Source organism: Macrosteles quadrilineatus, unplaced genomic scaffold (genome assembly GCF_028750875.1).
Source record: "Macrosteles quadrilineatus isolate MER2022 unplaced genomic scaffold, UCM_ALF_1.0 Scaffold_7__1_contigs__length_78375512, whole genome shotgun sequence".
NCBI classification, from domain to species: Eukaryota; Metazoa; Arthropoda; class Insecta; order Hemiptera; family Cicadellidae; genus Macrosteles; species Macrosteles quadrilineatus.
This window is the reverse complement of record NW_026542600.1, coordinates 20,021,723-20,036,238: the sequence shown is the minus strand read 5'-3', so window position 1 is coordinate 20,036,238 and position 14,516 is coordinate 20,021,723. Positions and strand designations below refer to the sequence as shown.

The following is a 14,516-nucleotide window of genomic DNA, read 5'->3' as shown; positions in this document are numbered from 1 at the left end:
AATACAGGCACATGTAAAGACAAAGGGTAAAATAAAAACAAAATACACATATATTGTAAATGATAAAGAATGTGACATGTAACGTGACAAAATTTGGTTTCCTTGATAACAATTTAAATCTAACCACCGAGTTAATAATTAGTCAGTAATATAGTGCTTTATGTACGCAGACAAATATGTAATCGTATTCTCCAACAAGTCCTTGGAAGCTCTCTAAGTCAAATCTTACATTGCCCTGAATGTTGCGTTACTACTGTTAAAACATCAACATTGTGTTTAATTAAGACAAGACCAAGCAACTGACATTCGGTAAAAGATACTTTCCTGGCCTATCAAACCTTGACATCGTGAGTTCTACAACGATCACATCGTTATGGAGTTCTACAACACACCTAGAAGGATGACCATCGATGACATCTTTACATGATACCTCATGTAGATATCCTCTGCATGTAGTTATAAGCAGCACATAATTCGCAATTAGAACAATCATGGCCACCAGTACATTGGAACATTGACTATATAACACGTAGTGTTATATAGTCAATGATTGGAAACGGCAAGAGTCAAGAGCATACCTTCTTCGAGAGTAACATGACGTATGGCATAGCTCTCTGGGGAGAATCATCATCTTGCGCCAATCTGGAAAGAGTCCTACTATGCTCCAGAAGAGAGCCATACGAACAATAGCAAGGTTGGGTTGGCGAGATAGCTGCAGAATGATGCATTTGGGAGCTGTGGACTCCAGATGCTCTATCAGCCTCACAAGAAATGGCCATCTCCACTTCTACAACACCACGCATGCTGGAGACTTCTATACCATTAAATAATTTATGAACTGGAGAGACTTTACTATCTGTAGTACATACATAACACAATTTCACCTTTTAAAAGATAAAAAACAACATTCCCCTATGACGTCTGTCAAATATTTTGATTAAAAATGTCTCTCTCTCTCTCTCTCTCTCTCTCTCTCTCTCTCTCTCTCTACCGAAATGAAAACAACACAGAAACACTCACGCCTTTGAGGATGGTCATACCTTTATTATCCTTAATTACTTTTAATTATTATAAATTTTATACTTTATTACTTGACTTATTTTATTAAAACCAAAATGAGTGTGTATGGATAGCTAGTCTCCCACTTGGAATAGAGGGGACTCCCTATTTTGTTGACTCGGGTCAACAATATTAGGTAAATAGCAAAATAGGTAAATATTTTTTAATCGTTACCAAATTTTACATAGGTACGTGTAGAATACATGTTGACATACCTTCATTCCCCGTTTCAAGTAAATATCTACATTCTAAGTGGTTATTTTGCTAAATGTATTGAATTTGTTGACCCGGGTCAGCAAAATAAAATAAGCTAGGCTGTTTATGGCGGGTTTTTTTATAATAAAATAGGTAAATATTTTTCAATCGTTACCAAATTTATATACATGTAGAATACAAGTGGATAAACCTTCGTTCCAAGTTTCATGTATATAGTTTAATTCTAGGTACCTTTTTTGGTGATTGACCCGGGTCAACAAAATAAAATTAGCTATTTACGCCAGTTTTTTGTTAATAATATAGGTAAATATTTTTTCGTTACCAAATTTTACATACGTGTGAATACACATGTGGATATACCTTCTTTCCAAGTTTCATGGAAATATCTACATTCTATGTGTTTTGTGTTCTATGTGTACATTGTGTGTTTTCTACATGTATTGAATTTGCTGGCCCTGGTCAACAAAATAGTCAGTCCCGGAATAGAGTGACGGCTATCAAACCCTTGATCCTAAGCATTTTTGAAATAATACTAGCTATTATTTACTCTTAACTCTAAGCTATAGTACGAAATATACCTAGTTCGAATTGATATGATTCTAAGACATTGAGATTGTTCACTTTTGAATGTTTATCTCCTAGAAAAGTACAGTTTTGACGTTCATCGGAATCAATATGAAAATTTACCACACAGGTTTATTTGAAAAGATCTACATTCGTAGTTTTTTTGTTTTGATGTTTATTGCACTTTGAATTAAGAATTCCATTCATACAAAATCCTAGAACAAAAAATATAAGGAAATACAGCTTCATATCAACTTACTTAGTTAGGCTAGTCAACTTGTGCTAGAGGCTACAGATGATTTGTTGTTTTTTGTTACAGTGTTTGTGAGTTGTGTTGTGTGTAGCAGAAGACGAGAGAGAAGGAGAAGACAAATGTAAAAGGCAAGGCGATAGAAAACATAAGCCTGGGTGAAAATCTAAATTGTTTGGCAAATATCCATGTTATTTTCTTATGTACTGCTACTAAACTGATTTTAAACCGAACTCAAAATGGCCTGTCGATTATATTCTAAATTCAGCAGCATTCCTGCTGTTATCTCATCGAAGTTATTTGATGCAAGCACCCACTCTGCCCGAAATGTAAGTGTAAGCTTTTAGGCTAGTCTTCGAAATGATCAAGTAGCCTAGGCCTTTCTTCTTGAATGGACATAGTTTAGCCAAGCACGTACCTAGGGGGACTTGAGTGACTTAAGCCCCAGGGAAAGGACAAAAATTGTGTCAGACTTACAAAACACATTGGCATTAACCATTAAACATATAACTGTACAGGACCTTATTCGTATAATTTATAAACAATCAAACTTAGGCCTTTAAGTTATGTGTTGTTAAACTATATGCATTCTAACATACAAAAGCCTTTCGCATTCTTTTGAATCGCTATTATTTATAAGTATAACTTAGGCCTAAACTATTCATTCATGGAATAGGCTACGTTTAAAGTTTACTTATGTGATAGACCCGACCTCCCCTCATCAATTTAGCCCCCTCCCCTCCCACATGACCAAGTCCTGAGTGTAGCGCTTCATTAGCATACCTTTTTAGTGTTTATAATGCCTGTTTGGTTAGTAATTATTTTTAAATGTGATAGTTTGAATCCCTTATATAAGATGAAATAAAAATATAATTCAACCTGTAATTTAATTAAGTTACCGGTATTTAAATTAAAGGTCAAATTACAGTATTTTTTAAAAGGTTACTGTAATAACAGGGTTATAACTTATTCCTGCGTAAATGGGTCATAGTCTTAAAAAGGGTTTAAGTATCGGCATTGACTATATATACCTACAGTAGATATATATAGTCAATGGTATCGGTCATATCTACCTGGAGAAAATCAATGTCTAGCTGCGATTGCTAGCTGCTTATCTGAAATGAGGCTAAAACATCAGTGTTTGCTTATAATTAATTTTTTGACATATTAAGTAAGACTAAATTTGTAGTTTTTTGAGCCAAATTAATGCACAGCTGGTGATATATTTTGTAAGTTTAACTTACATGTCTCTGGGAAACCGCTTACAACTATTGAACTTTTTTTTAGCATTTTTCAATCAACAGGAAGGAAACTAAGTAACAGAAACTTACCTAACTCACCATTAGAATTAAATTCACTCTATTTTGATTATTCAAAAAATAAAACCAGTTGCCTAGATCCGTTGGCAGTTGCTTGGTTGAGTTAATCTACTCAATAACATTAATTTTTCCTCTGCTTATATGAACCAAGCCAATATTAGATGTAGAGAGAGAGTAGGCTTAGACCCTGCTTAGTACAACCCTGTGCCGAAATGTCTGGCTTGGGCTTGTCTTTTATTGCAGATAAGTAGTATGTTCGACTATTGATTGAATGAGACATCCCATTCTAATTTCAAAACTGTAGCCAGGTTTAAAATGAAGATGGACGTGGTTTGATTGAGCCAATAACAGATAGGCAGTGGCGTAACTAACGCCAATGCAACCAACAGGGTGCATTGGGGCGCAGGATTTAAGGGGGCGCAAAACACTGATATTCTGGATTCTTACATTCTGTTTAGCTAACAAATCTGTTGTTCATTTATCGTTGTTAGCTACAAAAATAGACAGATAAAATCTTTCATTATTATATAAGTAACCACGGTCACGTGTCCTTGTCAGTCCTTGTTGTACGATCAGTAGGCCTAAGTGTTATTTGTTTTTTAACAATACAAAACACATTTTGTCGGTGTATTTGTTATTCAAAATTAGGGGACTGTTTATTTTTGCGTTTTAGTGGATTTCGTAATGATATACTGAACAAAAGGGACAGAAATAAAAAACCTAGTGGTGCCGACCGAAAAAGGAAAAAACAAGAAGATAAAAAAGTGAAAAAACTACCAATGATTGATACATTTTTTTATTTTACAGGGAATAGGAATTTACGTACAGTGTTGTCACTATGAGCTGTAGCATTGACTATAAACTTACTGTAGGTATATATAGTCAATGGCTGTAGCCAGCTCTTCGACTGTAAGAATGCATCATCCACTAAAATTAATCAAATTTTGAGAAACGGAACATGAACATTATATTGTAGCTTGCAATATCATGTAGGACTGTATACAGCACTGAATAGATATAACATTTTTTGTAAAGTAAGAAGTAGCCTATATTTCATCGTCTTAAAATGTACAATTAATTGTAAGTATCTAATGTGATCCTTACTTCAGTTATACCTACGTTAATGGTGTTTGGAAAATAAATGTTTAGTAGCTTAATTTTTCTTTCAATTAGTTTTATAAATAGGCCCTAATATTAAAAAAAAAATAATAACTCTAAAATTACTCTACTTAATAAATTATATTTCTTTGAATTATCTTTCTATAATTGAATAGAGCTTGTACAATGTCGTGTGTAGTGAAATAGTATCCAGGAAGTGTGGGAGTACGGAAGAATAATGTCATTTAGTTTTGCTTGAGATTATGGTGGAGCGGAGAATGAGTCAACAAATGAACGGGCACGGGTAATACTTGCATTGGGGCGCAGTCAGACTAGTTACGCCACTGCAGATAGGGCTGCCATCAATTTTCTTATCTCTGTAAAATATGTAAATTGTAACCAATTCAAATAACGTATAAAAAACTAAAGAATATTTTATGTAACACCAAATATCACAGTAGGTACCGAAAATGATAGGCACTCTGTGAGTTTCTCATTTGCCATCTTCAATTTCAACCAAATATTGGCTATAGCTGGTCTATATAAATGAGATGTCTATTTCAGTATCCAAAAGTCAATGTTAGTAGATAGTTAATTACAGTTTGAATAAAGGATTCCAATATTCAATGCACTGGACCTTGCAACATGCATATTTTACTATTGTTTTGTTACATACAGCTGCAACTTAAGTCAGCTGTTTGGTTGTATAGTGCCACCATGCATTGTTGTAATTGGAACAATTTTTATTCTAATAGGCTACACTGAATTTGAGACTAGATGAGGCGCCCATGTATGGAAAAAGTAAATATTCAACTTCTGTTATAAAACAATTTTTGAAGCAAAATTTTGTCCATTGTAAATGATGGTGAATAAATGAATACTGTAGGCGAGAGTTAAGAAGTCCTCTGAGCCAGAGCGATATGCAGCAATGTTGGAATGTTGCTGCGCGGTATTTGCAGGTGCACCACCCTCTCTCAGCAAGGGGCGAGTGACATTTCACAGAGTGACACTTGACGAATACTTGTCACATCACAACAGATGAGTAATACAGAGACAATCGCTTGAGTTGCTTCACCTCACTGCTTCAGAGTTCAGTGCACCACGAAGTATTCTTACGGTGAGGGTGGTTTTTGCAGTTTGGTATTAAGCAGGTGTAAATATACCCACTCTTATTACAATGCATTTGATTTTCCTTGTTGGTTTTAGGTAAAAAGCATTTATTATATTATTCAAATAATTGTACATACAATACTATTGTTGTGTAATTATTATAGCCTAACTATGCACTTTGACTATGGATTATACATAACGTAAATTTTACACGAACATTAACATGTTTAACGTTGTGGAAGTGAGTCCTGACTGCCGCGTGGAACATGAGCATGCGTCGAGCCGTCGAGTAACAAGCGCCTGCATTTTTAGAATAGGCCAGGGCTCAGGGGACTTCTTAACTCTCGCCTACAGTATCAACTATAGTACTGCAGACAAATACTATGAGCTTTTACAAAATAACCTCATTGCACAATGTTACTTGTGTTATTTGTTGGGAATTTCAACTCATTATGCATAACATTGTGGATTCGTTTTCATTGTAAGGCATTCTTCATTCAGTAGGCTACAATTACTTCTCTTCAAACATCCTGCAATGTTTTCTTCAGTCGCAAAGGGTAAAGTAGGTAAAATAAGCTTACTAACTGATTTGCACCAGATGTGTTTTATTCTTTGCACATTTGCATGTCCATTTATTCAACTCACATGGATGTATAACATTAGGATTTTAAAACTTGACTCAGGTTACATATAAAAAATAAAAACTATAATAGTTTTTTTAATTTGACTCAAAACCAGAGAAGAGATATCTGCCCAATTGAATTTGTAAAATTTAATCATAAATAGTTAACACACTATTGTTTTATAATTTATACTTAAACTAGTTTAAGATATAAGATCATCATCCTATGTCCAATCAATTAAGATAAAATATACAACATATAAAGGCCTGGTGATTTTATGTTGGTGAAAATAAAGTTCTTGCATAAAGCATTAAAAAAATGCCATTTCAAAAGTAATATAGATACTGAATGCCTAAACAATTTATTTTAACTCATCTTTTTAATTACAGTACTTGTTTTAGGTGATTACAATGGATGAAGTGCTTTTCTACCAAATATTTTTTTCTCTAGTAAAAGTTACTAAAATTACCGTATTTTAATTTTCATGCTTATATAAGCAAAAAAAGCTGCACAGAATAACATGTAGAAACCTTTTTAAAATTTAAAACTTGAACTAAAATTCCAATTTAAAAATTCAAACTGTAAGATAACCTGTTTTCAAATACTTAAGTGTCAAGCTTTTAAAACCCCAGTGTTGGACGTTTGCAGATAATTTTGAGAAAATCTGTTTACAGGTGAATCAATTGTTAATATCTTTTTTTGTGTTAGGCAGCGACTATGTCAGCTTTTGATCTACAGCACAAGACTCCTGTGCAGAGAAAAACTGTAAGTCGAATGATTCTGTTTTGACCTACATAATGCTTGTACTTGGCTTTGGTTTCGTCTAATCTTTCTCTGAGCTTTGTTTGTTACTCACCGTGTGTGCATTCTAGGATGGATCTTATCTGTGTGCTAATAAATGTGTATTTACAACAGTGCAATAAGCCTATGGTCCCAACTGTTTAGATGATTTATGATAGTAAAATAAGTTTAGTATGAACATTCTTACTTGTGCAACCTTTAAAACCTGTAAGAATTTAAACATTGCATGAAAAATATATTTTAAAGTTTTAACTTAAATTTTAACCATCAATGCTTATACAGCTAAAGCATCAAAAGCTTATAATATTATTTGCGGTTGGCATGTTTCCTTCTCTGAACTGAACTAAGTAAGCAATTGACTTCACAAATAGCAAAATTCAACAATTTAAGAGATTCTACGTATCCCAGAAAACTTGGGATTTTTAGTGTCCTGGAAATCCTGAAATAAAGTCTCCTTCTTTTGGCTCTCTGTCCTGGAACTCTTGCTTTTGTCATGATATTGTATTATTCGTCCTAGAATTCAGATTATATTTCATACTCCTTATACCCACAGTGATTTTGTTGTAAAATGCTTACATATTGAGTACTGAAATCACAAATAAAGAAACATTTTTTATTGTCTTTTGAATTTTCTGTCTAACTCAATTTACACCAGTTCTTATATCTTAACTATGTCTATTTAATATCTTAATTGATGGTTGGGTGATTCAAAATGAAAGAAGCACATCCATCAAACACTTTCATCAGATTTTTACATGTTTTGTACTAAATAAGTCTTTAAATTTGCAAAGCAAACAGCAGAGCATGGTTTATATAATGGTTGTGTGGTTTCTGTTTTGGCAATGGTTTATAGTTTTATACATTTCAGTTAGATTTTCAACACAACAATTAACTTGAATTACACATTCTGGAGTGGGAAAATGACAATAGAAACCCATTGAAATACCCTTCAAAATTTTGAGTATTTCACAAAATGGAAGAGCTGGATGCAGTCAAAGGCCAGAATCAAAAATATCTCTGAAAAAAATCACCAATAAGCTATCCAATACATATACATACCTACACTATTTTACCACATTTCTCAGGCTTTAACATTTTTTAAGAATTATAAGAATTTAACTTTAAGAATTTTTAAAGTTTAAAGAAAACACTTTTTAGGCTTGATAAAGTCTTTTTTTAGTGACTTATAACAGTTGTCAATACCAAAGTAAATCCAAAACTTAAAAATATGTATTCTAGATTCATACTTTTGTGACATGTATTTCAGCTTATTTCAATATGTGTCCTTGAATTATGCTACTGACAATCTGCTATAGCTCTCACAGTCATTAACTGATGTATCGGATGTACCACGACCTAAATGTATTATGTTGTCTAAGGACCGCCTATCCTGGCCAAAGCTCAAGTTTTAAATGATATAGACAAGTAATTGTCTACTCAATGGCTGCCCTCAACCTAATACTAATCCCCCTCCCCCCATCACAGGATGATGTGTCAAATCTGACATATAACTTTAGTTCTAATCCAAAATGCAGACAGTGAAACAGTTGGGACCATAAGTGTCAGTGTTGCCTTTTCAGGATGTTTAATTAAAGATGAGAAGCGGAGTCAACTGTGTTGTCGTCATTTGTTGTTTATTCTTCTTTCTCTCACACTAGATTGTTCTGACAGATTGCCGTCCCTAAGGCCCAATACGGAGGACGGCACACAGTCACCATGCTGCCAGGTGGGGGAATTGGTCCTGAACTCATGAACTACGTGAAAGAGGTTTTCAGGTAATTTTATTTTTATTTCATCCATAAATTAAACTGATTCAGATTGCATGGATTGAAATCTTATTTTTTTACAACCAAAGTTCTATTCCTCGGAAAAATATACCACTAGACCTAGGTATCCATTCCACAGCTTAAACTTGAGGAGTGGTGTAAGCAAGATCCTTTAAGATTTAACCATCAGTATGTATTTGTAGTCTTGGAAAATTTGCATCACTATACTATTTTGTTGAATATTAAAATATAACATTTTGAATTAACTATTTTGGAAAAAAAAAATCAATTCTCTTTGTGACATTTTAAAATTTGAGCGCAGAAAATAAGAATTCTACCGCCAAACGTTCTTCAATTTTACAAATTACAAATTCAAACTTCTAGTATTTATATGTTTCAAAGTACAATATAATTTAAATTTAGTAGAGATTTTGGAGAGTTGCAAAATGTACAAAATTTGTACTGTTTAATTCATCACAGTTTCATGTCTGCAAGCTAAAACTCGTCTTTTAAACCTTGCTAAATCAAAAACAAACATCATTTATTCATTCTTCACTAGTGCACCTGTTGCTCGAATTCGAGCAATTACAAAGTATTAAAAGTATTAAATAGTCAACTCAAAGATAATGTTATCAATCACTCCACTCCAGTTATCGAAACTTAAAACAAACACACTCTGAAAACGAACGCTCACTCCACTCCAGTTATTGAAACTGAAAATGAACGTTTTTGTGCGTATTATGTATTTACTATGAACAGCTGTTTTAGTATGCAATTAATACAAATTATTCGTATGTTTAAGTAAACAAAATCTTTTCTTCTTAAGAAAATCATTAGGATTTTGATGGCCTGTGAGGCAAAGCCCGAGGACTTTTATTACAGGAATTGGTGAAAGGGGGCGTCTACACAACAAATACTTAATTTTAACACCTTGTTTGTAAAAATCCGTCCATTATTAACGGAGGAGTAGTGTTTTGTAGAAATCGCCTTCACATATTATATATAAGGATATGCACATGTACAATGAATGGCATCATGATTGGTTGTAATATAAATAACTAGTTTTGTGTTGATATTCCAACCAAAAAACAACACCAACATGTGTTTTGTTGGGTTTTGTGTTGATATGACCTTATACAAAAAAGTTGCCATCTTTATGTGATGTATTCATGGTATAAATTTGTGTTAGTTTCATACAAATAGTGTTCCAATGTTGTGTTTTATGAATGTATTTGTGATTGCAATTTATGAATTGAGAGCAGACAATTTAATATGGATAGGTATGAAATTTTCTGTGGGCTAGTTTTATTTTCAGGAAGTTTTTGCTGTTCCCGTTTTGTTAGTACTGTAAATTCAAAAACAAGTCAAATAAAGAACATATAAATTTGGATTAGTATCCATGGTGTCCAGCTAACCGGAAAAACTATGGATTGATATGAATCTTGATTATTGGAGAAATATCCATAAATAGTCAACGTCTATAGCCTAGATCCATTGCCTATACATTACCGGAGTTGGACTGTCCATTTTCTTTTACTTTAAGTTTCTTAAAGTAATATACTAAATATGAACATTAAGTAATAAAATCTCAACTGTTGGAAATAATGAAAATGTTGACATCTAGAGCATTGAATGGTCCCCTCAAATCCATCCATCATTGGGGATTTCCATGACTTTCCATGACTTCTTGCCTATTTCCATGACTTTCAATGACCAAAAATAGACAAGAAATGATAGTGAGGGATGATCACAGATGTGCAAATGCAGGAGATGATTATGATATCACTGTTATCACAACAGTTGCTCACAGATATTGCCGTAATTGCTTCTTCAATGTTTCAATAGTTCTAGTTCGTGCCCTGTTGGTACCGAAGTGTTAGTACAAACATTTGAACATCTGTTCTTGTTTGGTACTTTTCTGAAATCACTGGTGGTACTGAGAATTCTATTGGTACTGATACATCACTAGTTTTAGGATTGTAATATTAAATGATTGCCTTAGAAAAGCCCCTTAAAAAATCTTTAGACACTTGTCAGAATTGACGAATACAAATTTACAATACTTTACTCTACCTTGTGATTCTGCATTGATGTAACAGATAACACCGTTCGCAGCTCATGTGGCGTCATCATCAGAAATGTAAAAAAACAGCAAACTTATTAGATACAAAATAGGCCTATAAGATAAACGCGAAACAAAGGCAAACCTGTAGGATTACTATTTGCAGAATCACAGGTGAATAGGCTACATTTTGTGTGCTCAACTCAACTGTCATAGTAAGGTAGTGTACAATATAACTGGGTAGTTGTGTGGTTATAATTCTCGAATAACCATGAATGAATGATTTATTCTATTAAATTTGCTACATAGTACAAATGTTTACAATTTTTACTATAACTATTAAGTTTACAACATAAAACAACAGCACAGTACAAGGGTCAGGTCAAACACGCCAGTAATCAGCTGTGACTATAACTTCGGCCTCGCTATCTAACCTAACCTAACCTAGATTTAAAAGGTATTCTTTAACACAGATTTTAAATAAGTTGAGAGGTGAATCAAAAATGGTTAAATTATTAAAATAAGAGCAGATGTTACGAAACAGTATATGAGATATGCAAAAGGAGTTATTTGAAGAAAAAGAATAATTTTTTGTAATGTAGTGATACCAACTCTTGAAGAATACCTTGTGTTGTATAAATGTGCAATTCCATGCAAAATGTTATTTTAATTTTTGAAAATATGAATATATTTTTTATGTAAGTTGGTGAATAGAAAGAAGGGAAATTTCCTCAAATAAAGTGACAGACTGCTAACGTCTGCATCTTCCAAATCCTATTTTTATCATGGTTTTTTGGGCAAAATTTGAAGGTTACATAATTCTTTTTATAACAGCCACCCCATTCTATGATGTCATTCTTATTTCTTTGAATGTTAGAACATCACTCATTTGTCTAAAAGCAAAAATGAATTTTCTTATTTTGTTTTTTAAATAATTAATGTGAACGTTCCTTTTTAAACGCTCGTCAAAAAATACCCCCAAGCATTTGTACGAATTTACTTTTTCTTTGCACTCACAGTCACACGCAATGTTATATTGATCACCACACTCGTGAATAATAAGGTCATGTAGATTGTAATCTGTTATCTTATTAATAGAAATTGGCATGTATTTTGTTTTATTAACATTTAATGGAAGTAAGTTTTATTTTCCTTACCTGCAGGAAAATAAGACTATCGTCTGCAAATAAGAAAACTTTTCCAAAAATATTTAACTTAAAGATTTATTTTTATTAATGTATAATAAGAACAGAATAGGCCTAAGGGTGCTGCCTTGGACCACTCCGTAGTCTACAGGCATTCTATCACTAGATTCACCACAAATTGAAACAAACTGGGATCTATTAGAGAGAAAACTTTTTAACCAATTAAGTGCTATGCCTTGAATTCCTAATATTTCCATTTTATTCAGTAATTTTGATTGATCCACTGAATCAAATGCTTTTTTAAGATCAAGAAAAATAAACATTGGGTGATTTTTATTAGAGATTGTGCTGTTCAACTCATTGTTAATGTCAAATAAAGCAACTGTCAAGGTTGGCGAGCCAGGGTGAATTAAACTCTCAGGTGACAAACAAATGACCTTTATTACACCCCAAATATTATGTAGTACAAACACACAAACTTAATATAAAATGAACTAAAATACCAGGACTCAACTTTACATTAATTTAGAATAATTACTATATGGGAGCAAGATTTGATAGGATAAGCCAGACACCTAACCAGATGTCCATTAATGTGTGGGCTGCCGTGCAACGTTTAGAGTTGGCACTTGTTGCAATGGACCATATCTGCTTGATAGTTCTCTATTACGCTTTTATTATTACCGGTGGAACCCCTGTGTATGTTTCTCCTTGCGGCTGTGTTTATGGTGTTGGCTGCATTTATGGATGACCAGCTTAGACAGTTTTATCGCCAATAAGGTAAATTTTGAGTTACTTCCTATTGCTAACTAATAATTCATATCTAGTTGAGTCCAGGTCTCTATGCAAGCATACTACAAGAATACAATATAACCTTAAACTTGATAACACACATCTATGATATGGGATATAAGATACAATAAGAATGCAAAACAATAGCAATATGACACAAAAAAAATGTTCCAACCAAAATCTATCTATTTAAAATTGACTAGTTATAATTATGAATTAATATACACAAATAACAATCAATAAAATCAAATATGATACCCATACAAAGAGCTCATTCACCTTTAGCCCACAAATGGTCAGGTTCTACAACTTGTTGTTTAAGTTTTCTCATTAGGACTAAATCACACAGATAAGAAGTGATACATATATGTTTTTTTTTTTTTTTACATTAGGCAAATCAAATTGACTCAATTGGAAAACATTTATAATACACACAATACTTAGCACTCTGCTACACTGATGATAGAATGGTTTACATTCCTATCACACCAATTAACATAAAAACAAAACATCTCAATAAAAGTACACACACAATAATACTCCACAATACCATGTGTAATTAATTAAAATCCCTTATTCCTTTATTTAAGAAAAATGTATAAGTTAAATGAAAACAGAACATAAACACAGAACTTTATAAACATACTTAATACGGATACATTTTTACAATGAAAGAAATCAATACAAGGAATTTATATTAAAAACAATTATATGCAAAACATACTTATTATCTCAACTCTTTCAAACACGAAAGTACTGTTCCCCCTTTACTAGTCTACATTCTTTGGCACGCGCCTTATCAAATAAACAGTGGTGAATTAAATAGTGTCGTGTGCTGACCTCAACAATAGATTGTGGCTTCCGCTCACAATTTAAATACCACACTATACTTGGCACACGAGTGTTTACATAGTTCAAACTTCCAATAACACAACTTTAAAAAATACCATATTACTAAAATACAATATTGATTTCTTTCATATACTATACCTACCTAATACTTATTTACTATTAATTAATTAATGTATACAATTCATAAGGATGTCTCATCTTCCACTGTTGATGGCAAATGTTGTTCCCCCCAGGCTAATGTCCTCTGGTGCTCGGTCGTCCTTGCTGTTGTGGTCGAGGAATATGCAGGTGCACCCCCTCGTGGCTCGTCCAGCTAGCGGTAGGCCCTAGGTCTTCATGGTACATAGTAGGGGTTGGACAGGGAACAGCGGCTTCTCTCTGCCTCGCTCTCTCGTTAGGTTCTCCGTGTAAAGCTGGAGTGGTTCTAGGGAAACGCAACAATAGGCAACATACGCTTTTAACAAGTTTCCACTGACAGATGCATAGTACCACTAATAATAGAGTTACAAACAGTCCACCAAGTCCTGTTATTATTTTGGGTGTTCTAACTCCTTCTCGAAAAGATTGTTGTTCCTTTTATATTTTGTCCAAAAGCTGATGTAGGCTAGTGACATTGGACCCAGGCTGTCGTGTTCGGTTTAGGAGCTAATGGAGAGGTTCTAGGCTCTGATGAAGCGCTGTCAGATTATCATACTGAGCTATGGCCTTCTGGTCTGGGAGTTGCAGGAAAGTCGGCAATCTCGTAACCAGCCTGTCGTCGTCCAAGTCCAGATTCCCCGTAGTAGAGGTCCATCGTAAGTAAGGAATCAAAATCATGCTCCCAGCATAAATGGTGCAGTGTGCAGAATTTGGCAGGATC

General features: G+C 33.5%; 1 protein-coding gene across 3 annotated transcripts in view; it reads left to right on the top strand.

Annotated features, from left to right (window-relative positions):
- Window positions 1-2,213: 2,213 nt before the first annotated feature.
- Window positions 2,214-14,516, top strand: part of LOC128997981 (isocitrate dehydrogenase [NAD] subunit gamma, mitochondrial-like) — a 59,011-nt gene continuing 46,708 nt past the window's right edge. For 2 of the 3 annotated variants that reach the window (XM_054423865.1, XM_054423866.1), the window contains exons 1-3: window positions 2,214-2,418; window positions 6,948-7,004; window positions 8,712-8,815. In XM_054423865.1, coding sequence (XP_054279840.1) covers window positions 2,329-2,418; window positions 6,948-7,004; window positions 8,712-8,815 — 251 coding nt within the window. In that variant the 5' untranslated portion in view covers window positions 2,214-2,328. The remainder of the gene's footprint in view (window positions 2,419-6,947; window positions 7,005-8,711; window positions 8,816-14,516) is intronic. The other variant, XM_054423867.1, reaches the window with a different exon arrangement.